At 41.4% G+C, this 26,220-nt stretch overlaps 5 protein-coding genes across 6 annotated transcripts; all 5 read left to right on the forward strand.

The window, feature by feature from the left end:
• The first annotated feature begins 2,072 nt into the window (after positions 1 to 2,072).
• Positions 2,073 to 4,877, forward strand: LOC104806960 (myrosinase 4-like). Its single transcript, XM_010532078.2, has 13 exons — positions 2,073 to 2,306; positions 2,389 to 2,449; positions 2,529 to 2,587; positions 2,670 to 2,745; positions 2,842 to 2,919; positions 3,032 to 3,119; positions 3,203 to 3,446; positions 3,532 to 3,650; positions 3,767 to 3,984; positions 4,082 to 4,113; positions 4,204 to 4,300; positions 4,400 to 4,502; positions 4,587 to 4,877. The coding sequence occupies exons 1-13, from the start codon at positions 2,109 to 2,111 to the stop codon at positions 4,753 to 4,755; spliced, it is 1,542 nt and encodes a 513-aa protein (XP_010530380.1). The 5' UTR covers positions 2,073 to 2,108; the 3' UTR covers positions 4,756 to 4,877.
• Positions 4,878 to 6,307: 1,430 nt separating this feature from the next.
• LOC104806961 (myrosinase 4-like) lies at positions 6,308 to 9,082 on the forward strand. The gene is made up of 13 exons (XM_010532079.1): positions 6,308 to 6,526; positions 6,604 to 6,664; positions 6,738 to 6,796; positions 6,899 to 6,974; positions 7,061 to 7,138; positions 7,262 to 7,349; positions 7,433 to 7,676; positions 7,762 to 7,880; positions 7,967 to 8,184; positions 8,277 to 8,308; positions 8,399 to 8,495; positions 8,583 to 8,685; positions 8,792 to 9,082. Exons 1-13 carry the CDS (start codon positions 6,329 to 6,331, stop codon positions 8,958 to 8,960), a joined length of 1,542 nt encoding a protein of 513 aa, XP_010530381.1. The 5' UTR covers positions 6,308 to 6,328; the 3' UTR covers positions 8,961 to 9,082.
• Positions 9,083 to 9,593: 511 nt separating this feature from the next.
• Positions 9,594 to 13,594, forward strand: LOC104806962 (probable thylakoidal processing peptidase 2, chloroplastic). Of its 2 annotated transcripts, none has more exons than XM_010532080.2 (7): positions 9,594 to 9,695; positions 10,054 to 10,983; positions 11,436 to 11,504; positions 11,592 to 11,660; positions 11,786 to 11,872; positions 11,958 to 12,025; positions 12,200 to 12,642. In XM_010532080.2, exons 2-7 carry the CDS (start codon positions 10,294 to 10,296, stop codon positions 12,330 to 12,332), a joined length of 1,116 nt encoding a protein of 371 aa, XP_010530382.1. In that variant the 5' UTR covers positions 9,594 to 9,695; positions 10,054 to 10,293; the 3' UTR covers positions 12,333 to 12,642. The 2 variants fall into 2 exon arrangements, 1 of the variants encoding a protein (XP_010530382.1); XR_770705.2 differs by lacking the exon at positions 9,594 to 9,695 and adding an exon at positions 13,457 to 13,594 and having other exon boundaries at positions 10,060 to 10,983; positions 12,200 to 12,458.
• A 903-nt stretch (positions 13,595 to 14,497) lies between these two features.
• LOC104807047 (putative pentatricopeptide repeat-containing protein At1g12700, mitochondrial) lies at positions 14,498 to 16,552 on the forward strand. The gene has a single exon (XM_010532159.2). The coding sequence runs from the start codon at positions 14,624 to 14,626 to the stop codon at positions 16,376 to 16,378; it is 1,755 nt and encodes a 584-aa protein (XP_010530461.1). The 5' UTR covers positions 14,498 to 14,623; the 3' UTR covers positions 16,379 to 16,552.
• A 3,935-nt stretch (positions 16,553 to 20,487) lies between these two features.
• LOC109116382 lies at positions 20,488 to 23,126 on the forward strand. The gene is made up of 4 exons (XM_019201653.1): positions 20,488 to 21,096; positions 21,200 to 21,617; positions 21,708 to 22,283; positions 23,083 to 23,126. Exons 1-4 carry the CDS (start codon positions 20,488 to 20,490, stop codon positions 23,124 to 23,126), a joined length of 1,647 nt encoding a protein of 548 aa, XP_019057198.1.
• The last annotated feature ends 3,094 nt before the right edge of the window (positions 23,127 to 26,220 follow it).

Raw genomic sequence — 26,220 nt, forward strand, 5'->3', positions numbered from 1 at the left:
CAACATAAATCATAAAAATATAATAGAAAAATTGCATAATGGTGGTTATACGTATACTATTTAAATACTTAACAAAAATCATGTAAATAAACATATGTAGGTAGTGGGTGTCATTGACCTACCAATAGTCAAGTTTAGTGTCATCATGAGATTTCGGTGATGGTTATAATGGGGAACTGCAAAATTTAATTTTTTTTAATATTTTTCTATAATCCTAAGCTCGTGTTTATAATTCTCAAGCTCAACCACCCAACAATTTTATCTTTGTAAATAATTACACCTATAATGCCATGGCCCAATTTGGCTTCTCAAATCATTGCCTTTATAGCATGTGTGTTGCGACTTCTCTAGGTTCCTCCCTACAACAATAGAACATTTTATATTCGTCACATATATTAATATCTTTTGTACCATAATCATTCAAAATTTTCATTCTATAGTATATATATAAATATAATGATGGATTTCATTTTTACTTATTTTCCTAGATTTTTTTATCTGGCAACATTAAATATTTTGAATGTCGCGACTAAAATTTTTTATGAGAGGATAAACCATGTGATTTGAATTATACGTTCCTTCTTTAAACTTGAGGTTTGAACTCGAGAAGAGACAAACATTTTGTGCCCTCATTTCATCAGTTAAACTACCCAAATTTAAGTGATAAGATATGACTTTTATATAAACCGTAGACAAAAATGTTAATACGACCCGGTTTTCTACGGGACTAGCAGTTTATTGGAACCTGGCTCACGTTAAAATATAAAAATAAAAATTATTTGACATAAACATGTGTTTGCTAAAAACTATAGTCTCGGTTACATATGTACATTTCGTCTTTCCATTATGTTTAGGTTTGCTTTTAAATTTTGTAAAAACAATAAATTTTCGGCTTTTATATCCGACTTTTTGGTTCATACTTTTTTCAAATTTGGTTCAAATTTAATTTTAATATTGATGTTATAAAAGATCTTCATTTTTATTTAATATTTTTATACCTTTTTATATTCAGTTTTTAATTTAATTTTAGAAAAATTATGTACACATTTTTTAAAATTTTGTTCGATTTGAAAAGAGTTATTTATTTTTGGTTTTATCTCGATTCAATCTTACAACAGAACTATAACTTTAACCCATAATCATGACTCAAATTTGGAATTTACAGTTCATTTATAATATATCTTATTTATTTTTCCAAATTATGAGTTAGGCCATTGTCTTTGATTGGTGATCACTTACCATTTCAATGGCTAACAACGAGTAAACTTTAAAAATCTTTTTTAACCTATGCTGATCAATTCATAAACTCCAACCTCCAAATATGGGTTCACATGTCCTTTCTCGAAATGAGACTTGAATGAATTCGGTTTTATGTTGTTCGGTTTCTTTTTCCGGTTTGATATCACATCTCACTGTACAAATGCATATTTCCGGTTTTATTATCATATCAAGTGGGTAAGTTCGGTTTAGCATAACATTATTTATTCTTTGGTTATGTTCGGTCGGTTATTTGGGTTTTTTTTTACTTCTTCTATGTGCTGATGCCAAACGACGAGTATTATTTCCGTATTGATGATTATTTGTCAGCTGATCAAATCCACATAAGTTATCCTTCAAAATAAGATATATACAAACATGACTATCTTTGTTTCCAAACATATATATATATATATATATAATGTAACTTGCGCGGTCGTTTTAACTTATACTCGAAGATGAAGCATATATGAATGTATATAACTTGTGTGTATTATGTTGGTGTTATCCGAATTTATGTGAAATGGAAACATAAACTAATACAACGTAACGATATAAAACATCTGTCGGATCCATAAGTTCCAGCCATGAAAGCTATAACGAGGAAGCCAAGGGGAAGCGTGTAACATAATTGTCGTAATTATGTGTGTAAAATGAATGATATTAAATCAAGATCCAACTGGAATGGAGTTGGGGCAGATGCATGGGAATGTTACGTAACAAGTTGCTTAAAACCCCATTCCCATGCACTCTCAAACCCTATATAAAGCCCTAAAGGCTCATCATCAGCCATCAACCCTAAGCAGCAGCAAAGATATATACAAAAAGAAAAAAACTCTAGATTCTAAATCATGGGTATTCATAACATTGCATCATGTTTAGCCGCCATCCTCATCCTCCTCTCGCAGTTGCTGGGTACGACCAGCCAAACGGTTTGCCGACCGGCCTGTGAAGCTAAACCACCTTTCAACTGTGATGACACACTTTCATTTAACCGAACTGATTTTCGAAAAAATTTCACCTTCGGTGCATCCACTTCAGCATATCAGGTATATATATCTTACCTTATCTTATATGGGATAACATATTCTAAATGTATTTTGCATCTAACTTGATGTCTTATTCTATTAGATTGAAGGTGCTGCATATAGAGCGTTCAACGGGTGGGATTATTTTACTCACAGATATCCAGGTCCTTTTCCTTCCTTAAAACAATACCAAATTTAGTTTTATGTAAAAAAATTTTATGTAACAATGTACTGTTGTTACAGAAAAAGTTCCGGATCGTAGCAATGGAGATGTTGCATGTGATTCATATGATCTGTATATGGTACGTGAACAGTCAACTGTTTTTCATTCTTGGACGTTTGATTCACAAATATATGTATGTATGTATGTATGTATATATGCAGGAAGACGTTAAGCTCCTGAAGAGATTGAATGTCCAAGCTTATAGATTCTCAATCGCCTGGTCAAGAGTTCTACCGAGTAAGGGATATAGACACATACATGACATTTGGTTGGAAACATTTATTATGTTGACGGACTCTATATATATATATATATATATATATATGTAATTAGAGGGGAGACTAATCGGAGGAGTTGACGAGAACGGGATCACGTACTACAACAATCTTATCAATGCATTGAAAGCCAACGGTGAGTTTCAATTTGAATCTCTCTCTCTCTATACATATATATATGCATATGGGTGTGTATATATATGTATATTTCCTCTCGTTTATAATGAATGATATACGTACGTACACAGGCATAGAACCATTCGTGACAATATTCCATTGGGATGTTCCCCAAACTCTTGAAGACGAGTACGGAGGTTTCCTGAGCCGACGGATAGTGTAAGTGCATAATTCCTTCCCATGACATAATTATGAAGCTTACTAACTGTTTGATTTTAACATCAATTCGTCTGCCCTTGTAGAGAGGATTTCAAGGACTACTCGGAGCTCCTGTTCCAAAGATTTGGGGATAGGGTTAAGTTTTGGATAACATTGAATCAGCCTTATTCTCTTGCAACCAAAGGGTATGGGGACGGGTCCTATCCACCGGGTCGATGCACAGGATGCGAATTCGGCGGAGATTCAGGAACCGAACCATATATCGTTGCCCATCACCAACTCCTTGCTCATGCCGAAGCCGTCGCTCTCTACCGAGGACGTTACCAGGTCCTTAGTACACATCATCATCATCGTTATTCCTTCCTCGTACACATTTAACATTCAAACACCAAAATGTGCCTTCTTGGTGCAGAAATCTCAAGGGGGCAAGATTGGAACCACCCTCATCGGCAGATGGTTCGTCCCTTTGAATGATTCTAGCGATGCGGATAAAAGAGCTTCTCGCCGGGCATTTGATTTCATCGTCGGATGGTATGTGTATATATATACATACACGATATTTGGACAAACAATATATAGTAACCTCTCTCATTCCCTCTACAAACATCAATAGAAATGTGTCCTAATCCTACGCTCCATGCATGTAGGTTCTTGGATCCGTTGGTCTTTGGAGATTATCCGAAAATCATGAAAACACTTGTTGGAGACAGGTTACCGAAATTCTCACCTGCAGAGTCCAAGCTGGTTAATGGATCCCTCGATTTTCTTGGCTTGAACTATTACGTGACACAGTACGCGACCGACGCACCGCCTCCTTCTCCAACACAACCCGATGCCTTGACCGATCCACGAGTTAATCTCAGTTGTACGTATGTTGATATTATTACACATTCGAAGTCCTCATGTATAGTTCGCATGCATATGCTAACTTGAAAAACTTTTAACTTTTATCACAACTGTAGATTATCGTGATGGAGTTCCCATTGGAGTGCCGGTAAATGCCATGTCGTTATGCTCCGTATTAACTCACTATGTCGATAAACCGTTTTTAATGCTGATCGAATCCAAATCTCTTCATCCACAGGCCGCAAGCTTTGTGTATTATCCACCCGGATTCCGTCAAATCCTAAATTACGTGAAGGATAAATACCGTAACCCACCCACTTACATCACAGAAAACGGTGAGAGCGTGTATTATCTCCTCTTCTTATTCTTCTTCTTCTCTTACTTTCCAATCATTGACAATTTTGTTCCTTAAAAAATTTGTGTAATAATCTCAGGATTCTCCGACATTGGCAATCTAAGCCTTTCCGATACTCTTGCCGATGACGGAAGAATCCAATGCCATTGCAGTCATCTTTCGTGCCTCAAATGCGCGATCGAGTGAGTTCTTAAAACACAATTGATTCTCTAATATGAGAAGGATCTTTTTTTCTCTCATCGTTTTCGTACATTCCTATGTCGTAGGGAGGGATGCAACGTAGCCGGTTACTTTGCGTGGTCGTCGATGGACAATTACGAGTTCGGGAATGGTTACACGCTTCGATTCGGTATGAACTGGGTCAACTTCACCAATCCTATCGACAGAAGGCAAAAGGACTCGGGCAAATGGTACTCCAAGTTCATCAAAGGATAATAATATTGTCCGGATCCATGTATTAATAATACGATTTGTATGCATGACAGCCGTTTGTATCTCTTGTCTTGTGGTTATGTAATAATAAGAGGACCTTGTCCTTGTAATACATAAACAAATAAGAAACCTACTCGTATGTTCTCCAATCCATCAACAATTTGTTACTTTTACTCTTAAGAGCTCAAACGCAACTAAAGTGATAGGGCTAATATTTGTTTTGACATTAAGTTATGAATACAACATAACCACGTACGAGATAAACAATTCTGATCCCTTAATTCAGCTTTGCTCAGAGCGAGATTAAAATAGATTAATAAACATAGATTAATAAAAACTCCCAACGTTTAAAGAAACTAATGCTATAGAGAAACAACATTTTCCTTTTCTTTCTATTTACTAGGGAAGATGCCAATTCTCGAAACGAGACTTGAATGAATTCGGTTTTGTTTTGTTCGGTTTCCTTTTCCGGTTTGATATCACATTTCACTATACAAAGACATATTTTCTACAACAAAAACATTTTTTAGTTTGGATTACATAGAAGTTTGAAGTTAATTTGATTTCGGTTCATGTAGGGTGGTATAATGTTTGGTTAACAATTCACATTTCCACTTGCAACATACGGACGATATTTGCAGAAATGGAGATACAAATTCATTTTTTTTCTGGAAAAAATAAATTATTGGAGTTTAAAAGAAAAAACCCATCCTTTTTTAAGGATCAAGACAACTCGTTTATTTTGCCTGGTTGTAACATCCTGCTTCTCTTAATTTCTGTCGGATTTATTCGTGAGAACTAGATACGATTACAACTATATTCTACATATATAAAATTTACAATTAACAAAAAAAAAAAAAGAGAGACAACTCGATTCTTCGTCATTTTGGAATTTTCTATCGTATCAAGAGGGTAAGTTTGGTTTAGCAAAAAAAAAAAATTTATTCTTTGGTAATTTGGGTTTTTTTTTTCTCCTGCTTCGTAATTTGTTTTAACTGTAAATTTCATAAACAGTATTTAGCTTATTATTTCCGTATTGATGATTATTTGTCAGCTGATCACGTCCAAATAAATTATCCTTATAAATAATATATATATATAGATATACAACACGACTATCTTTGTTTCCAAACATTGTTTCCTTGGTTTTATGTAACTTGCGCTGTTGTTCTCATTTAACTTATAGTTTAAGTTACTCGAAGATGAAGCATTTATAACTTATGTGTATTTTTTTTTGAATTTATGTGAAATGGAAACATAAACTAATACAACGTAACGATATAAAACATCTATAAGATCCAAGTTCCAGCCATGAAAACTATAACGAGCAAGCCAAAAGGGAAGGAGTATAACATAATTGTCGTAATTATGTGTGTAAATGAATGATATTAAATTAAGATCCACCTGGAATGGAGTTGGAGCAGATGCATGGGAATGTACGTAACAAGTTGCTTAAAACCCTATTCCCATGCACTCTCAAACCCTATATAAAGCCCTAAAGACTCATCATCAGCCATCAACCCTAAGCAGCAGCAAATACATATACAAAAAAAAAAAAAACTCAAAATTCTAAATCATGGGTATTCACAACATTTCATCATGTCTAGCCGCCATCCTCATCCTCCTCTCGCAGTTGCTGGGTATAACCAGCCAAACCGTTTGCAGACCGGCCTGTGAAGCTAAACCACCCTTCAACTGTGATGACACACTTTCTTTTAACCGGACTGATTTTCGAAAAAATTTCATCTTCGGTGCATCCACCTCAGCATATCAGGTATATATATCTTATATTATAAGGATAACATATCCTAAATGTATTTTGAATCTAACTTGATATATTATTCTATATAGATTGAAGGTGCCGCATATAGAGCTCTCAATGGGTGGGATTATTTTACTCACAGATATCCAGGTCCTTTTCCTTATAACAACACCAGATTTATTTATAATAAAAAATATTGTATAATAATGTATTCTTGTTACAGAAAAAGTTAAGGATCGTAGCAGTGGAGATGTGGCATGTGATTCATATGATCTCTATATGGTATGTGGACAGTCGACTGTTTTTCTTTCTCGGACGTTTGATTCACAAATAAATGTATGTATGTATGTATGTATGTATGTATGTACGTATGTATGTATGCAGGAAGACGTTAAGCTCCTGAAGAGATTGAATGTCCAAGCTTATCGATTCTCAATCGCCTGGTCAAGAGTTCTACCGAGTAAGGGATATAGACACATACATGACATTTGGTTGGAAACATTTATTATGTTGACGGACTCTATATATATATATATATGTAATTAGAGGGGAGACTAATCGGAGGAGTTGACGAGAACGGGATCACGTACTACAACAATCTTATCAATGCATTGAAAGCCAACGGTGAGATTTCAATTTGAATCTCTCTCTCTCTCTCTCTCTCTATACATATATATATGCATACGGGTGTCTATATATATGTATATTTCCTCTCGTTTATAATGAATGATGTATGTACGCACACAGGCATAGAGCCATTCGTGACAATATTCCATTGGGATGTTCCCCAAACTCTTGAAGACGAGTACGGAGGTTTCTTGAACCGACGGATAGTGTAAGTGTATAATTCCTTCCCACGACATAATTAAGAAGCTTACCATCTGTTTGATTTTAACATCAATTCGTCTGCCCTTGTAGGGAGGATTTCAAGGACTACTCGGAGCTCCTGTTCCAAAGATTTGGGGATAGGGTTAAGTTTTGGATCACATTGAATCAGCCTTTTTCTGTGGCAACCAAAGGGTATGGGGACGGGTCCTATCCACCGGGTCGATGCACAGGATGCGAGTTCGGTGGATATTCAGGAACCGAACCATATATCGTCGCCCATCACCAACTCCTTGCTCATGCCGAAACCGTCGCTCTCTACCGACAACGATACCAGGTCCTTCATGATTATTCCTTCCTCGTACGATTTAACATTGAAACATCAAATGTGTCTTGTCTCAAATCCAAACTTTTTGGCGCAGAAATCTCAAGGCGGCAAGATTGGAACTGCCCTCATCGGTAGATGGTTCGTCCCTTTGAATGATTCCAGCGATGCAGATAAAAGAGCTTCTAGCCGGGCATTTGATTTCATTTTCGGATGGTATATATACGAATGATTTTTCAACATACAATATACAGTAACATCAATAAAAAAATGTGTCCTAATCCTACGCTCCATGCATATAGGTTCTTGGATCCGTTGGTGTTTGGAGATTATCCGGAAATCATGAAAACGCTTGTAGGAGACAGGCTGCCGAAATTCTCGCCTGCAGAGTCCAAGCTGGTTAATGGATCCCTCGATTTTCTTGCCTTGAACTATTACTTGACACAGTATGCAGCGGACGCACCGCCTCCTTCTCCAGCACAACCCGATGTCTCGACGGATCGACGAGTTACTCTCAGCGGTATGTTGATATTATCACACATCCAAGTCTTCATACATATTCTTCATCTATATGCTAACCTGAAAAACTTGTAACTTTCATTATATCTGTAGATAATCGTGATGGAGTTCCCATTGGAGTACAGGTAAATGCCACGTCATTATGCGTCGTATAAACTCCTATATCCATAAACCGTTTTTCATGCCTGATCGAACCCAAATCTGTTCATCCACAGGCCGCAAGCTTTGTGTACTATCCACCCGGATTCCGTCAAATCCTAAACCACTTGAAGGATAAATACCATAACCCACTCACTTACATCACAGAAAATGGTGAGAGCGTGTGTTATCTCTCCCTCTTCTCCTCTTATTTTCCAATCATTGACAATATTTTCTTACAAATTTGTGTAATAATCTCAGGATTCTCTGATTTTGGCAATCTAAGCCTTTCCGATGCTCTTGCCGACGACGGAAGAATTCAATGCCATTGCAGTCATCTTTCGTGCCTCAAATGCGCGATCGAGTGAGTCCTAATAAAACACCATTGATTCTATAATATTCGTTCGACACGCAATATACGGGAAGGATATTTTTTTTTCTCATCATTCGCGTACGTTGGCATTTCGTAGGGAGGGATGCAACGTAGCCGGTTACTTCGCGTGGTCGCCGATGGACAATTACGAGTTCGGGAATGGTTACACGATTCGATTCGGCATGAACTGGGTCAACTTCACCAATCCTATCGACAGAAGGCAAAAGGACTCGGGCAAATGGTACTCCAAGTTCATTGAAGGATAATAATATTGTCCGGATCCATGTATTAATAATATGCTTTGTATGCATGACAGCCGTTTGTATCTCTTGTCTTGTCGTTATTATGTAATAATAAGAGGACCTTGTCCTTGTGATAAATAAACGAATAAGAAACCTACTCGTATGTTCTCCAGTCCATCAACAATTTGTTACTTTTACTCTAAGAGCTCAAACGCACTAAAGTTGATAGGACCCAAGCGTTTGTGGCCGGATGGTTAGCGTGACTTCACATCTAGGTTCGAACCTCGCACCTGGAGAGGAGCCTAATTACGGTCAAAGACCGTAGTTTGACAACGGTTGCTCCAGTATCTGGGGAGATATAGATTGGACCAAAGTACTAGATGAACTCACCCGTTACCAAAAAAAAAAACTAAAGTGATAGGGCTAATATATATTTGTTTTGAGATATTAAAGGTTTCTGAGATTAACATAGCTCCTTCCTTTACACCCTTAGTCTGCATACCCAAAATGCTCCGGCTCTCGAGCTCAAATAAAAAAAAAAATATATATATATATATATGTCACATACATATATACATGTTATATATATAATAATTATATACATACACGGACAAAGAAAACAAGCTGTGGCATTTTCATGAATAATGTAAACAAGCAAGGCTTGTTCTCGAAACGAATAAATCGGCGTCGGTTAAAGAACCCAAAACTTTTCCTTTCTTCCGCATTTTTACGTCTCTCTTCCTGAACGTGTCTTCTTCACACTCTAGCTTTAGATGTGCTCACCGAGATGGAGGAAAGACATGATGACGTCCATGTCGTATTTTACAGCTCTATCATCGATTGTCTATGCAAAGGTGGACTCGTAGATGATGCAGTTGACCTTTTCAGTAGGATGTATGACCGAGGTGTTCATCCAAATGTCATCACCTACAACACATTGATAAATGGCCTATGTAGTTCCGGGAGATTGAACGATGCCTCCCGTTTATTGAATGATATGATCCAAAGGAAGATCAAGCCTAATGTTGTTACTTTTACCAGGTTACTCGGTGGTTTTGTTAAAGAGTGGAAGCTTGTAGAGGCTAAAGAGTTGTATGATCAGATGATACACATGGGTCACTCTTTCTCGCGCTCGCGCGTTCTTCCGGTCGTCTGTCACCGGAATCAGATCTCTCCAGCGAATCAGCCTTCGATCATCTCGCCGGAGATACTAAAAACCCTTCAATTCTTCGATCCTGTTTCCGATTATCGAATAATCACCAAATGGCGTTCTTGTTCTTCTAGGTCTTCATTGGACCTAAGCCCTCTTGATCAGCGACACAGCGATTTACCTCTACCTTTTACCGTCTTCATCATTATGGCGATCAGGGTTACCTTCACCTTCTCCGGCTACGTAGTCCGGAATGTTGCTTCCGCCGCCGGGATTCGGGTCGGAACCGTCGCCTTACGCTCTTGCTTCAAGTGCTTTGTCCAACCCAGAACATTCGGACACAACCAGAAGACGGATCTGCACAAGTCTCCCGGTTCCAACCCGTGGGTCGCTGGTTCTGGGTCCCGATTCCGACCGGCTTCCATGTACAGCACCATCGCGAGGGGAGAAGATTGCCAGAGGCCGCTTGTGATGGGTCTGATATCGATCATGAACTCAACGGGAAGTGTTCATGATCCTTCGGGGATGAGCGTCTTGGGGATTTCGCGTTTCAAGGTCTCTTCTATCATCCCGTTCCTTCAGGGGTCGAGGTGGCTTCCGTGTAACAATCCGGCGACGTTTTCGTCGGAAAGTGATACCGTTTTTAGGGGAGGAACGGCGGCGCGTGACGACGACAAAGGGTTCAGTGTGAATTTGGGGTTAAATGATAAGGATTTTGGTGGGAAGAGTGGATGGATCAACAAGCTTTTGAATTTCTGCTCGGAGGATGCGAAAGCGGCTTTCACGGCGATGACTGTGACTCTGCTTTTCCGATCTGCGCTTGCGGAGCCGAAGTGGATCCCATCCGCGTCTATGCATCCTACCTTGGATGTGGGTGATCGAGTTCTTGCAGAGAAGGTAAGAAACGTAAATTTGGCGTTAATATTTCTATCAATAAAGATTCAGTTGATTCTGTTTTAGATCATTGTACTTTGGTGTTGTTAAAGTTAACCATACTGTTTTGACTAGTGTAGATGTTGTAATTATAGTCTAAAGATCATGATTTGGTTTGGAGAATGTCTTGTATAGATGTTTGTCTTCAGAACTGAATTATGTTGAATTATCTCTGTTTCTAGATTCCGGAGAGGGTGGAAATTAGTTGCTCTTTTGCCTTATAGGTTGTTGCTTGGTATGGTATCATACGAATTCTGATGACTAGTTACTTGTGGCTAGTCATTACATAAGCCATATGTGGAATGTATCTGTTGCATTAAACTGGGATATAGTTGTCGCCTTGTCGGTGTGTCTTATCAGGAATGACTCTTTAGTTACAGCTCTGCACTTATGATGTTTATGTTGGTGCCGGTCAGGTTTCTTATGTTTTCAGGAAGCCAGAGGTATCGGATATAGTCATCTTCAAGGCTCCTCCCATCTTGCAGGTAGGTTTCGGATCCGGTTTCTTGTCTGTGGTATTTCATGTTGGTTGAATTAAAAAAGGGTTTATGTTTCTGCTATTGAATCTGCAGGAATTGGGTTACAGTTCTTCTGATGTGTTCATAAAGAGGATAGTTGCAAAGGAAGGTGACTGGGTTGAAGTAAGTAAGCCCTGACATCCGCTCGGGTCGATCTTATTTATCCTTTTGGAACCTGGGTTTACACTCCTAACAATATTACATTTCCGTATCAGTTTCTATCCGTTGATCGATGCAATGCCATGTAGGTTCGCGATGGGAAGCTCTCTGTAAATGGCACTGTTCGAGAAGAAGATTTTGTTTTAGAACCACTTGCCTATGAAATGGAACCAGTTGTGAGAATCTCTCCCTCTTCTTCTTGTTTGCCGTCCAATACTTGAGGGGTGTGCTTAAAAGCCTTGTTTCTCTGTTTGGTATTAGCTCATCCCCGGAGGTTATGTCTTTGTCCTAGGAGACAATCGCAACAACAGCTTCGATTCTCATAACTGGTAACTGTCTAAGTTCCGACATCTACCGTTAAGGTGGTCGATTCTTTGGGAATTTTTCTGATAAGAGGAACGAGTAACAGAATCGGATTTAGAACAAACCTAGTCTCTGTATTAGACAAAAAAAAAAAAAAGCATGGATATTAGTTTCTGACAGCAATGGGAATGCATTTGCAGGGGTCCACTTCCGATAAAGAACATCGTCGGCAGATCAGTGTTCCGGTATTGGCCTCCGAGCAGAGTATCCGACATCATTAAACCCGGACCCGATTGTTACAAAAGAGAGCTGTTGCGTTTTCATGGACCATGAACAGAGGAAGCTATCTCTGATCGAACGTTGAAGTGAGTTTTGATCTTAAGACAAATCAGAAATGGAAGAGAGGAAGCTGCTCCAACCATTTTTGGCGCAGGAACAGAGTAGTAGCCTCCATGGATGGTGATTTCCATCGACTCTCTCTCTCCCCATTGGCTCTGCCCTACAGTGTTATTAATTCCATATTCTTTTTAAAACTCAAATAAGTAACTAATTAATTTTTTTTAAGAACTATTAGATTTTTCTATCAGTGTTGTAAGGTAACCTATAAATAGTGATAGTTTTTATTTTTAGTTTTTGGTTTTTACCTTTTGGATTTTGTAGTTTTCTAAATCCAAAAGAATTGAGCTTTTGATTTTTATTTAATTATTTCACTAAAATGGGTTTTAAAAAATCAAACTATAAAATTTCAATTGTCATTTTTTTTTTGTTTTTAGATTTTAAAAATACCAAAAACCATTTCAAACCTTAACGGGTGGATTGAAATGTGAGCCAGAAGTTTTAGACGGTGGTTGATCAACGGTGCCGTTAAACGAACTGTACTTTGATATATGGGCTTTGGGCCATTCAGTTGTGTTAATATCCAATTGGTTTGACGGCACCGTTAATCAACCATGAGTCTGAGAATACATACGCTATCCGTTGGGAGGCGTGTTGAAGGAGATTTCGTCGGGGCAGAAATGAAATCGTTTTGAAACTGTAAGGGAAGAAGATTCGGGTAAGTTCGGATCGAAACTGCGATGTTCGGATCCGGGCTAGGTCGAGGTGATTCGACTTTGTTTTCACCGATGAAGTGTCAATGGAGGAGATGTGAAGGTGGAGGATATGGTGAAGGAAGCACATCCTACTAGGATACTTGATCCGATTGCTTTGGAGTGTGGTCGTTTGAACTTAGAGTCGTCGGAGTTGGTCGCCTTTTACTCTCATTACATGGTTTACGATATGATCATTGCTTGATAAGTACGGTTTGTTCAATGCGTAGAGATGCAAGTTGGATAAAGCCATTGCATTCCTTTTCTATGACTAAATTGTCGAATGGATCAGATTCGATATGAATCAAGTAGAAGTTGATTGTGATTTGGTTTTCTGATGAACATTTCACACACACTTGTCTTGATCAGCTGGAGAGGATATCTGAGGTGGTGCAAGGGATGGTTTCACTCTTCCTATCCCTATGGAAGTCCTGTGGCTCAAACAATGACAAATGACGTCCCATCTACGCGCTTCCGACCGTATATGTTGAACTCGAATGGCTGCCTGCTACTGAATTGGCTTGTATGGTACACTACTCCTTCCTCCTAGCGCTGTCTTCCGTTGTTCTCTCTGTTTCATCTCTCTCTCTCATATACATATATGAATTCTTCAAGATCCTTTGCTTTGTGTTTTTATGGGATTTGTGATTTGGGGTGATGGAATTGATAACCATTTTGTCTTGGTTTTGTTTCAATGCATGGCGATGCCGATCGCTGCGGTTCCAAATGTGAAATAAGATGATTCAAAGCTCTCTCTACTCTACAAAAACGACACAAGTACATTAGTTTATTTTAAATTTGTACTATATTTCCATAGCAAATTTGGATGCAATTATTTAGAGTTTATAAAAAATTATATCCATTGATTTTTATATTTGGTCTTATTTTTACTTTATTTCAATTTTTATTAATTAAAATAATATTATTTATAATATTTATTTGGATTCAGTTAATTTATTTATTTTTAAAATCGTGTCTAGTTAAATACAATTATGGGTTATTATCAATAATATTCCAAATTACTACTTAACACTTTATATATACTTTTTAATTAATTTATTAGTTTAATATAAATTTGTTTTAAACCACTAGAATATGAGCATAAAATTTTGAGGAAGAATCTAACTTATTTATAATCTTTATTATCACTTTATATAAGCGCTACACAAAAAGTAAGTTAATTTGTTAGAATGAAAAATCCTATTTTTTATGATTTCAGATAATAAAAAAAAAACATTTCAAAAGATAATAATGATATAAATAAAAGATATTATTTTCCATTTTCAATAATTGTGGATTAAAAAATAATAATATTTTTCAAATTTATATAAAAAGTCCACATTTTTTTAAATTCAATTTTTATCCGCTAATAATCATATTTCGGAAAGCAAAAACATAGGAGCTCTTTCCTGCATTTGGGTTTTGGGCTAATCGAAAACTTAGGGTTTCTGCCTCTCGCCGAAAACTTAGGGCTATTTTAATGCAGAATCCTCAAATCTCCCTTCCTGAGTTCTGTGGTTCGAATCAGCTTCAGAGATGTCGACGGTGGTTCGCAGAGTGGCTGCTTCTGCTGCATTGGCTTCTGCTTCAGGTTTCCATCATTCTCATCTCTCCGCTCGTCTTAGATTCAGCAGTTCTGTCTCTTATAGGGAGAGATTGAGGGATGGTTTTGGTATTAGTGATATCGATGAAGCTGTTGATGTATTCGATCAGATGGCTAGATCTAGCCCCCTCCCTTCCGTTGTCGATTTCAATAGATTACTAAGTGCAATGGCCGAAATGAGACGGTACGATGTCGTGATTTCTCGTTGCAAGATGATGGAAATGATCGGGGTTCCTCATGATATCTGCACTTTGAATATTCTGATAAACTGTTTCTGCCGTTCAAGTCAAGTGGCCATGGGATTTTCGATTCTGGGAAAGATCATGAAACTGGGTTGCGAACCAAACATGATCACATTCAACATCCTCATCAACGGGCTTTCTCTCCAAGGCAGAATTCATGAGACAGTCGCTGTGGTTGATTGGATGGTAGAGAACGGCTTTCAACCCGATCTAGTCGCATATGGTGCTATCGTAAAAGGCATTTGCAAGTTAGGAGATTCGGCTCTAGCTTTAGATGTGCTCACCGAGATGGAGGAAAGACATGATGACGTCCATGTCGTATTTTACAGCTCTATCATCGATTGTCTATGCAAAGGTGGACTCGTAGATGATGCAGTTGACCTTTTCAGTAGGATGTATGACCGAGGTGTTCATCCAAATGTCATCACCTACAACACATTGATAAATGGCCTATGTAGTTCCGGGAGATTGAACGATGCCTCCCGTTTATTGAATGATATGATCCAAAGGAAGATCAAGCCTAATGTTGTTACTTTTACCAGGTTACTCGGTGGTTTTGTTAAAGAGTGGAAGCTTGTAGAGGCTAAAGAGTTGTATGATCAGATGATACACATGGGTTTGGTTCCGGATACATTCATGTACACTTCGTTGATAGATGGACTCTGCATTCAGAAACGCCTTGATGAGGCGAAAGAGATATTTGAGTCTATGGTTGCCCTTGGATACCCTCTGACCACAGTGACTTTTAATGCTCTCATAAAGGGGTATTGCAAGGATGGTAGGATGGACGAGGGCATGAAGCTCCTTAGTGAGATGCCTCGAAGAGGAGTTGTTGCCGATATCTATACTTACAACTCTCTTGTCGAAGGGTTTTTCCGGGCAGGTGACCTTAAAGCTGTCCAAATGCTTTTCCAAGAGATGCAGTTTCTCGGTCTCTCTCCCGATCTTATCACTCACACCATCTTGCTGGATGGTCTTTTCAAAACCGGGAGAGTAGAAGAGGCACTAGAGTTATACGATGAGATGCAAAATAGTGGGATGGACCTCGATATAGTTGTTCATACTACAATGATCCGTGGTTTGTGTGTGGATGAGAAGGTCGAAGAGGCATTTCAGCTGTTCAAAAGGCTTCTTCTCGGTAAAGGGGCCGAACCAAATGTTAGGACATATACCATAATGATCTCTGGACTTTGTAGAAAAGGTTTACTCGGTGAGGCTCGGAGACTGTTTAGAGATATGAAAGAAGCCAAGTGTTTTCCGGACGGTCATACGTATAACGAGTTGATCCGAGGTCACATGAGACATGGCTCTACATCAGAGGTTGTCGAGCTGATACGAGAGATGCGAAGCTGTGGGTTTTCCGCGGATAAATGCACCATGAGCTTGAACACAGATGTGATGCGTGAAGGTAGATTCGAGAAAGGATTTATGGACCTCTTTTCCTAATGATGGCACCGTATCTATACATTTTCGGATTTTCCTCTCTTTCTATATATATATATATATATATATATATATTATAATATTTGAGCGACAGAGATATCCATTAGAAAAAAAAAGAAATATATTATTGTTTAGACATTAATTACGTTTGATTATCCACTGTATATAATGTTTTCATCACTTGTCTAATTTGATGGATAAAATTAAAAAAATGTCTGTAATGTTAGTTTTATCATGTTGCATTGGATTATTCAATTTCAATTCTGTGCTGTAAATATTGAATAGAAATTCATAATTTATTTGAAAAATAGAATTACACAAACATTTTTGCACGAATAACCTTTTTTTAAAAAAATTTTCTTCCAAGAAATATGTATTTATAGCAGTTGATCTCTTCAGTAAGATGGATGAACGAGGAGCTGCGCCACCACCAGATGTTTTTACCCGCACCACTTCGATAAAACGGTTAGTGAGTGATATGATCAAAAGGAGAGTAATTGATGATTTTATTAAAGATGGGAAGTTTTTAGAAGCTAAAGAAGATTACGAGCAAACGATACAAATAGGATCAAATATTTGTGTTAGTGCAATTATTTGCACATGTGTTGTTTTGGTTGTTAAGTGGATAATGTAGGTTCAGGAGAGAAATCCGGCGAGATACAACTCGAAATATTTTGAGGTAAATCTGGAGAGTTGGAGTAAAAGTCAAAGACAGATTGAGATGGACTCAATGACAACCACTTGGAGAGATTTTAGGAAAAGCAATCTGAAGAGATATAGCCACGAAGTTTGGATTTGATTTGAAGAGATGAAGATATAATCAAAGCCAAGAAGATTTGAGGAGATTTGAGATAAAGATAAGATTTTGGAGATAAGGTTAAAGGGTGAAGAGATAGAGTCAAACAAGAGATAAATATGAGATCTTGGAGATAAAGATAATCAAAGATAATCAAAGAGGAGTCTATCAAATCAATTCGTTGAGATCTAAGGCGAACTGGAGGAGCCTATATAAAGGAGAGAGCAACTGCATATCAGTTCTTACGGAGAGCAAAACATATTTTACTAAAAGAGAGTCTTTTTGTTGGTGAGTGATAACTCACTTTTGAGTTAGTGTGTGTCTGAGGAAGAGACCGATTGGGCAAATCTCTTTCCTCTGGTGAGTGTTTGGGCGTGGATCTGAGGGGGAGACCTAATGGAAAAATCTTCGTTGTAATACCCCGAAACCCGAATGGAATATTTAATTATTTAAATATAAATAATTAAATAGGAATATCACGAAACCACCAAGAATAAATAGTACAATGCCGAGGAGAGGCACGAAGATCGTCACATGCGGGAAGGAACGAAGAAACGGAAAAGAAAAAAAAAATAAAATAAAAAAAAAAGAGAGGTTGGTCCGCCGGACCAGGAGTGGTCAGCGGCGGACCAACCCAGGCGGACCCAGCTGGACAATATATCTTACCCAGATTTTGGACCGTGGATCTATTGGATCATATAAAAACCAATATTTATCAACGGGGGATTCTAATTCCCAGATTTTTCAAATATCTTCTGTAACTCAAATACTTTCTTTCGTTGGGATTTGGATTTGATGGTACAAATATATTCTGTACTTGGGTATGGTTAGAAAACAACACAAGGGGACATTCAAAGTGATAAGCTCATCCATCCCATGATTCGGCATACAACAAACAGAATCCTCAAGGAACATCTCTAAAACCAACCATAACTAATTAGATCTCTCTTCATAAAGTGCGGTCACGAACGAAACCCCGATCCTTTCTTGGTTACAAACCCACATCTCAATCTCCGACGACATGAAACAGAGGAACAACGTAAGACATCGTTCAGAGTGCCTCTAGAGAGCATCCCTTGATAGCCGTAGAACCAAATATTTGATCCTATTTGTATCGTTTGCTCGTAATCTTCTGTAGCTTCTAAAAACTTCCCATCTTTAATAAAATCATCAATTACTCTCCTTTTGATCATATCACTCACTAACCGTTTTTCAAAGTGTTGCGGGTAAAAACATCTGGTGGCGCAACTCCTCGATCATCCATCTTACTAACTGCATCAGCCTTTTCAAAGGAAATCGATAATCGTACTATACATTACAACATGCCTTTCTCCATCTAGATGAGCAAATTTAAAGCTAAATCAAAGTCCCCTAGTTCGCAAATGCCCTTCACAATAGCATCCGATCAACTAAAGCGATTGCCACATGAATTCTATCTTTTACCATTCCGTCAACGAAGATTGATGCGGTGGAAAGCTTACCTTCCACACAGATTCCGCTGATGAATGTGATTACATTCACAATTTCAGGATCGTAACCGAGTTTGATGATTTTCCCCAAAACCAGTTCTTGACCTCAGCGGCAGAAACAACTTATCACGATTTCGTACAGTTTCATTTTGAACGATTGCACTCAGTGACTCACTGAAATCAACAACGCAAGGCATCTGATTGAACAAATTACTGACTGCAATCGTCAAAATGGAACGGTACGAGACCACCGAACCATCTGATTGGATGAACCGACACTATGACCAAACCCGCATCTCAATCTCTCCCAGTAAGAGAGAGAACTGCTGGATCTGAAAACGACGACAGAGAAAAGTGGAGAACAAAATCTGAGGCGGAATGATTCTGATCTGCAACTTCCATCATTAAACAAAAGCTCCGACTTAACTGCGAAAATGAAACCCTAACCCCCAATTGGATTTAAACCGAACTCTGGAGGATTTGCAAATGGCCCAAAGCCCAATTGGATGATGGCCCATAGCCCACACTCGATTATCCTACTCAATAGTTGTAAACATTTCTCGGATCAATAAAAAAAAATCTCTCTTGTACCTCTTTCAAATAATCTTTGAAAGCAAAATCTAATAGTATATTATTATATGAAAAATCTCAAAAAAATCATCAATTTAAAAAAAAATATATATATAAAAAATATTGATTTATATTTCAAATACTTCGATACAAACTTCAACATCAACATCTTCTTCGTCTCAAATTTACTTGAAATCGTTGGTATGATTTTTTTTTACTTATTTTGAATTTGAGCTAAACCTTTCAAAATTTACAACATATCAAATATGTCAATAAGTTAGAAAAATATAATTAACGTATGAGTGATAATCTACTCGACGTAAATCTCATATGATAGTTTGTAACACGAATCCTAAAATTTGATGAGGTCGACAATGATGCCCAACATATGAATTAGTGTGCCTTGATGCAATCAAGCTATGTGCACTAACCACACAATTATAAAAAGGCACGATTAGATACATTATGAACTATGTGATAGGGTAAGAGAACGATCAAGACGGGATTTGTCTCCCTCGTGTTAGGGAAAAGTATCACTAAACCGGTCGGATGAGTTGGCTAGAATGCGGTTAGAATTGAGCATCTGCTAGTTAGAATTCGGATTCCACACCGTTAAGAATGTAGTTCCATGTTATAGGTTTGTAAAATCTGTTCTGTTATTTTTTTTTTACATGAAACCTTAAAAGTAAAACCCCAACATATATCCTACAAAAAAGTAAAACCCCCTCGTGTTATTTTTTTCTTACGTAATACGATTGAAAATGTGTAAATATACGCTCTGCTTTCTCTTGTGATGCCCGTGTAAACTTTGTATAATCATCTTGTAGTTACTAATGTGGTAAATTCAATTTTTGAATAACTACAAAATACTGGATTGTTTGAAGTTTACAACCGTACGAGTAAACCGTATTCTGATATCTAATGAGGTAAAAGGTTACACATACCTTCATTCAACCATTATGATTTTTTTTTCAAGAATTTTATCTATTTATTAACACGTATTTTTCACAATTCTATACATCAATTTTCAGATAAATTACGTTATATCGTCCATGTGGCACAGCCCGTATACTGTACACGGGTTACGGGTGTCACAACTTTTGGTATCAGAGCCACGTTCTTTCCTCGGGAAGGAATCGTGCTCATTACCCAATGATTTTCTGCGAAAAATGTTTTCAAACCATGTCCGAAGAAAATCCTCACCTGTAGAGGTCCGTACATCGATGATGCAGAATCGGTCGTCAGTTGCTAAACTGTATTAAATGTGGTGCAGTGAAATGGCGCCACGACGTGCTAGACTTGCGGCAAGGGCTGACGACGTCCCCGAACAGACTCCACCGCCCAACCCCGGAGACGAAGGGTGGAGGGTTGAGTTTCGTCAATTCCAGGAGACCGTGTGGCAGCACCTGGCTGCTCACGCCCCACCACCACCCCCGGCAAGAGACCCGGAACCGAGGGAGGAGGAACCACACCAGTCGCCGATGCCTGCTGCTATGGCGGGATACCTTCCTATCATCAAGGAGTTGCGGGCGATGCATACCCCGCGATTCGAGGGGTCGGTGAAACCGGAAGCTGCAGAGGAGTGGCTCACCCAGATGTCTCAGGACTTGGAGTACCTGCAGTGCCCGTACCAATATCGGGCTCTGATTGCGAGCCATCACCTGTCAGGTCAAGCTCGACATTGGTGGGCGAAGGTGGTGCAGGAGGCACCAGCAGGACATCGCTTTACCTGGGAGGAGTTCCGACAGGAATTCGAGACGAAGTACTTCCAGCAACAGGACCGGGAGTACCGGGTAGCAGAGTTCCTCATGCTGCAGCAAGGAGATATGACCGTCAGCGAGTACGAGGAGGAGTTCACCCGCCTACTGAGGTATGGAGGGCATCTGGTGCCCACCGAGTCGTCGAAGATCCAGAAGTTCATTGCTACCCTACCTGCGGAGGAGGATCGAGATCCAGGAGTATCCGACGCTGAGTCGGTATATTGCCCAGCTAGAGAAGGTAGAACGTGGAGAGCAAGAGGAGAAGGAGGGGAAGATCCGGGAGCGGAGCCCCGCTGGGAGGTACTTCGGTGCGGGTTCATCTGGGAGGAACGCCCGGAGCAACGACCTGCGCAACAAGGGCAAGGCGCCCGTTGATCGTGCCCCACCACCACTAGCAGCAAGGGGACCAGTGATCTGTTTCCGTTGCGACCAGCCTGGACACATTGCCTCCCGTTGTCCGACGAGGCCTACTGGACCACCGGCCCCAGCAACAAGGGCCCCACGACCACCAGGCCAGGCAAGCAGACCACCCCGACCACCAGTGAGGACTGGAGCCACACCGAGAGTGTATGCTCTTGATGCTGAACGAGACATCCAGGAGGAGGAGGAAGCTTGTCCAGAAGGAGCGGAGGCTGCGGCGATCGCAGGTACCTCTCTAATTATATTGGGTGATTTCGTTGTCCGGTGTGGGACAACCCACTATTGTTTGAATGCAAACATAACGAGGACTATCGCAGGTACCCTTTTCTTATACGGGGTGCCCTGTTATACCTTGTTTGACACGGGAGCGACTCACAGCTTCGTGAGTACGAACTTAGCGGATGTGATCGGTACTAGGGATATCGAGCCAAGGAATGACTTCACCGTGCGCATACCTTCGGGAGACACCTTGACAGTGCACGGGGTCCTACGAGGCGTACCCCTTGAGGTTTGCGGTCGTCTACTAACCGCAGATCTCATTGTGGTACCTATCGGAGGATTTGATGTTATTCTGGGCATGGATTGGTTGATGAAGTACCAAGCCTACATTGATTGTCCCAAGAGGACAATCTGGTTTGCGGATGAATTCGGAGGGTTCGAGTTCCGAGGACGAGGAGCGCCGGCAGCGGACCCGATCATCTCGGCGCTGAAAGCCGAGAAGATGATTAGGAAGGGCAATGAAGCATTCTTGGTAGTCATTACAGCTACCGAGGAATCGGAGAGGAGACTAGAGGATACGCCGGTTGCCCGGGAGTTCCCTGACGTGTTCCCCGAGGATCTGCCAGGGCTACCACCGAGTCGGGAAGTTGACTTCAGCATAGATGTGCTACCGGGTACCGAGCCGATTTCCAAGGCTCCATATCGGATGGCACCTACGGAGATGGCCGAGCTGAAGAAACAACTGAACGAGTTGGTGGAGCAGGGTCTCATTCGCCCTAGCGTCTCACCGTGGGGAGCACCGGTACTCTTCGTGAAGAAGAAGGACGGGAGTATGCGGTTGTGCATCGATTACCGAGGGCTCAACCAAGTAACTATCAAGAATCGTTATCCACTACCGAGGATTGATGAGTTGCTTGACCAGCTACAGGGAGCCCAATGGTTTTCGAAGATCGATCTGCGATCCGGCTATCATCAAATTCGGGTCAAGGAGGATGACATACAAAAGACGGCGTTTCGAACGAGATATGGACACTTTGAGTTTGTGGTTATGCCTTTCGGGCTCACGAACGCGCCTGCGGTTTTCATGCAGCTTATGAACCGCGTGTTCATGGACTATCTAGATGAGTTTGTCATCATCTTCATCGATGACCTTCTCATCTACTCACCGGATCTGCAGACGCACGAGGAGCATCTGCGGAAGATATTGTGGAGACTGAGAGAGAACCGGCTGTACGCTAAGTTCAGCAAGTGTAGCTTTTGGCTACAGGAGATTGGGTTCTTGGGACATGTGGTATCAGCCCAGGGTATTCAGGTCGATCCAGCCAAGATTGAGGCCGTCATGGAGTGGCAATCTCCAACTTCTGCGACGGAAGTCAGGAGTTTTCTGGGACTAGCGGGCTATTATCGGCGATTCGTTGAGGGATTCGCCAAGATAGCTCGGCCCCTGACGAAGCTGACGGGGAAGAACGTCAGGTTTGACTGGACAACTGAGTGTGAGGGGAGCTTTAGAGAGTTGAAGCAGAGGTTGACATCAGCTCCGATCCTGGCACTGCCACGACCGGGTATGCTCTATGAGGTATACACCGACGCGTCCAAACACGGACTCGGTTGTGTGTTGATGCAGGAGGGGCACGTAATCGCTTACGCGTCGAGGCAGCTAAAGAAACATGAGGAGAACTACCCGACGCATGATATGGAGCTAGCAGCGGTAGTTCACGCGCTGAAGATCTGGAGATCGTATCTGTACGGGGAGAAAGTTAAGCTCAACACGGATCACAAGAGCTTGACTTATGTGATATCTCAGAAGGATCTGAACCTGAGACAGCGAAGATGGCTGGAGCTGATTGCAGATTACGATCTGGAGATAGCCTACCACCCAGGGAAGGCTAACGTAGTGGCAGACGCTCTTAGTCGGAAGAAGAACTTAGCGGGCATACGCCGCGGAGTTGACTGCGATGTTGGGACATCTCTCGTTGACAGTGGAAGAGTCGACGCCGACTCTGATAGAACGCGCAGTCAGGGGACAGCGCGGTGATCCATTACTCGCTCGATACATGGATCACATCGAGGAATATAGCCTTAAGGGCTATCGTATCGACGAACAGGGAGCGTTGAGACTGGGGAACCGACTATGTGTGCCCGATGACCCAGAGCTGAGGCAGGAGATTTTGTCGGAGGCACATCAGTCGAGGTTAGCGATACATCCCGGAGCAAGCAAGATGTACCAAGGACTGCGACAGTGGTATACTTGGCCGAGAGTCAAGAGGGATGTGGCGGACTACGTAGCGAGATGCCTCACTTGCCAGCAAGTGAAGGCAGAGCGACAAATGCCGGGAGGGAAGCTACAACCGCTGGAGATACCTGAGTGGAAGTGGGATTCGATCGCCATGGACTTCGTGGTCGGATTACCACTCACGCCCAGCAAGAAGAACGCCATTTGGGTAGTCGTGGACCGACTAACCAAATCCGCTCATTTCCTCCCCATCCGGCAGGAATATTCGATCGAGCGACTGGCGCAGACTTACGTCGATGAAATCGTGCGTCTGCATGGGGTTCCAAACGAGATCATCTCGGACAGGGACGCCCGATTTACGTCACGCCTATGGAAGGCGATACAGGAGGCACTAGGGACGAAGCTCAAGATGAACACTGCATACCACCCTCAGACAGATGGCCAATCGGAGCGGACGATACAGACTCTGGAGGACATGCTCCGAGCTTGTATTATGGAGTGGGGAGCTCCGTGGGACCAGTATCTGACATTGTGCGAGTTCGCGTACAACAACAGCCATCACACGAGCATCGGAGTGTCTCCATATGAGGCCTTGTACGGGAGACCGTGCAAGACACCGTTGTGCTGGACAGAGATCGGAGAACGTCGCGAATTTGGGCCGGAGATCGTGGAGGAAACCACGGAGGCGATACGGAGGATTCGCGCCCATCTGAAGACGGCGCAGGACCGACAGAAGTCATATGCCGATCAGCGACGTCGAGACCTCGAGCTTGATGTCGGAGATTACGCCTTTCTTCGGGTACAGGCAATGCGAGGTCATGCGAGGTTCGGACAGGGCGGGAAGCTGAAGCCGCGCTACATCGGACCTTACCCCGTGATCGCGAGAGTGGGAGCTGTTGCATACCGTCTTGGATTGCCACCGGAGCTGGGGAACATCCATGACGTGTTTCACGTGTCGATGCTGCGGAGGTATGTAGCGGATCCTTCTCACGTGCTACGGCCCCAGGAGTTGGAATTTACGGAGGCTGCATGCTTCCGCGACGAGCCGCTGCAGATTGTGGACTGGAAGATCAAGAAGTTGCGTACGAAGGAGGTACCACTCGTGAAAGTCTTGTGGCGAAGCCAAGGGGTCTCTGACATGACTTGGGAACCCGAGGCAGAGATGCGTCGTAGTTATCCGCATCTATTCACTTGAGCCTTGTACGCACTCCTTATGTATGACGTTTGGGTTGTAACAGACTTAAGTTTCAGATGACGTGAAGTTATGAAATATGTTTTGGTGATGATACTCCGTGATTCTGAATTCGAGGACGAATTCATTTTAAGGGGGGAGGATTTGTAATACCCCGAAACCCGAATGGAATATTTAATTATTTAAATATAAATAATTAAATAGGAACATCACGAAATCACCAAGAATAAATAGTACAATGCCGAGGAAAGGCACGAGGATCGTCACATGCGGGAAGGATCGACAAGGAACGAAGAAACGGAAAAGAAAAAAAAAAGGGAGGTTGGTCCGCCGGACCAGGAGTGGTCAGCGGCGGACCAACCCAGGCGGACCCAGCTGGACAGCGCGGACCGGAAAGAAGAAAATTTAAAAAAAAAAGATTCCGGTCCGGCGGACCAGGAGTTGGTCCGGCGGACCGGAATCCGACAGGTTTCCAGCTCGCTCTGTTGCGAGTTTCGGGACGCGAGAACTCGTCGGAAATTGCATCCACACGCGTCCAGCCACCGTCCGACGCCTGGAGGACGCTGCAGGCTTGCCCCTGGGCCTGGATGTCGGCCCCTGCGACCTCTCTCCCGCGACATAAAACCCTCCCAACCTCTACATTTGGCCATGGCGAGCTAAAATTGGGGAGAAGAAAAAGAGAGAAAAAGGGAGAGAGTGGAGGCGAACCAGAGAGAAAGGAGCTCGGAGAAACCAAGAGGGACGTGCCCAGACGTGTCCCGGAGCTTCACGCGTCGTGTGGAGCCACGGGGAACTCACACGAGCTCGGTTAAGCTCAAGAACAAGTGAGTGGCTTGAGTTGGATTTGTGCAATCTCGTTTTCAATGTTTAATGGTGCATTCGAGATTTTCTTTGCGTGTTTGAGACTTAGAACATGTCTAGGGATGTAAATGCATGTTTAATTGGTATTTAGAAGCCACCCCGAATCGATTCGGGTGAGAAAAATCGATCTGAAATCGGAGAAAAACGCGAGGAAGAAGAAGGTTCCAGTCCCGGTCCGCCGGACCATGCGTGGTCAGCTCCGGACCAGGACTGGAAAACACATGCAGTCCGCCGAGCCACGGGAAGAGAAGGCGGACCGAGGAAAATATACGCCTGGTCCGCCGGACCAAATCCTGGTCCGCCGGACCAGACGTGTTCCGCGGTC

This window comes from Tarenaya hassleriana, unplaced genomic scaffold (assembly GCF_000463585.1).
Source record: "Tarenaya hassleriana unplaced genomic scaffold, ASM46358v1 Cleome12, whole genome shotgun sequence".
NCBI classification, from domain to species: domain Eukaryota; kingdom Viridiplantae; phylum Streptophyta; class Magnoliopsida; order Brassicales; family Cleomaceae; genus Tarenaya; species Tarenaya hassleriana.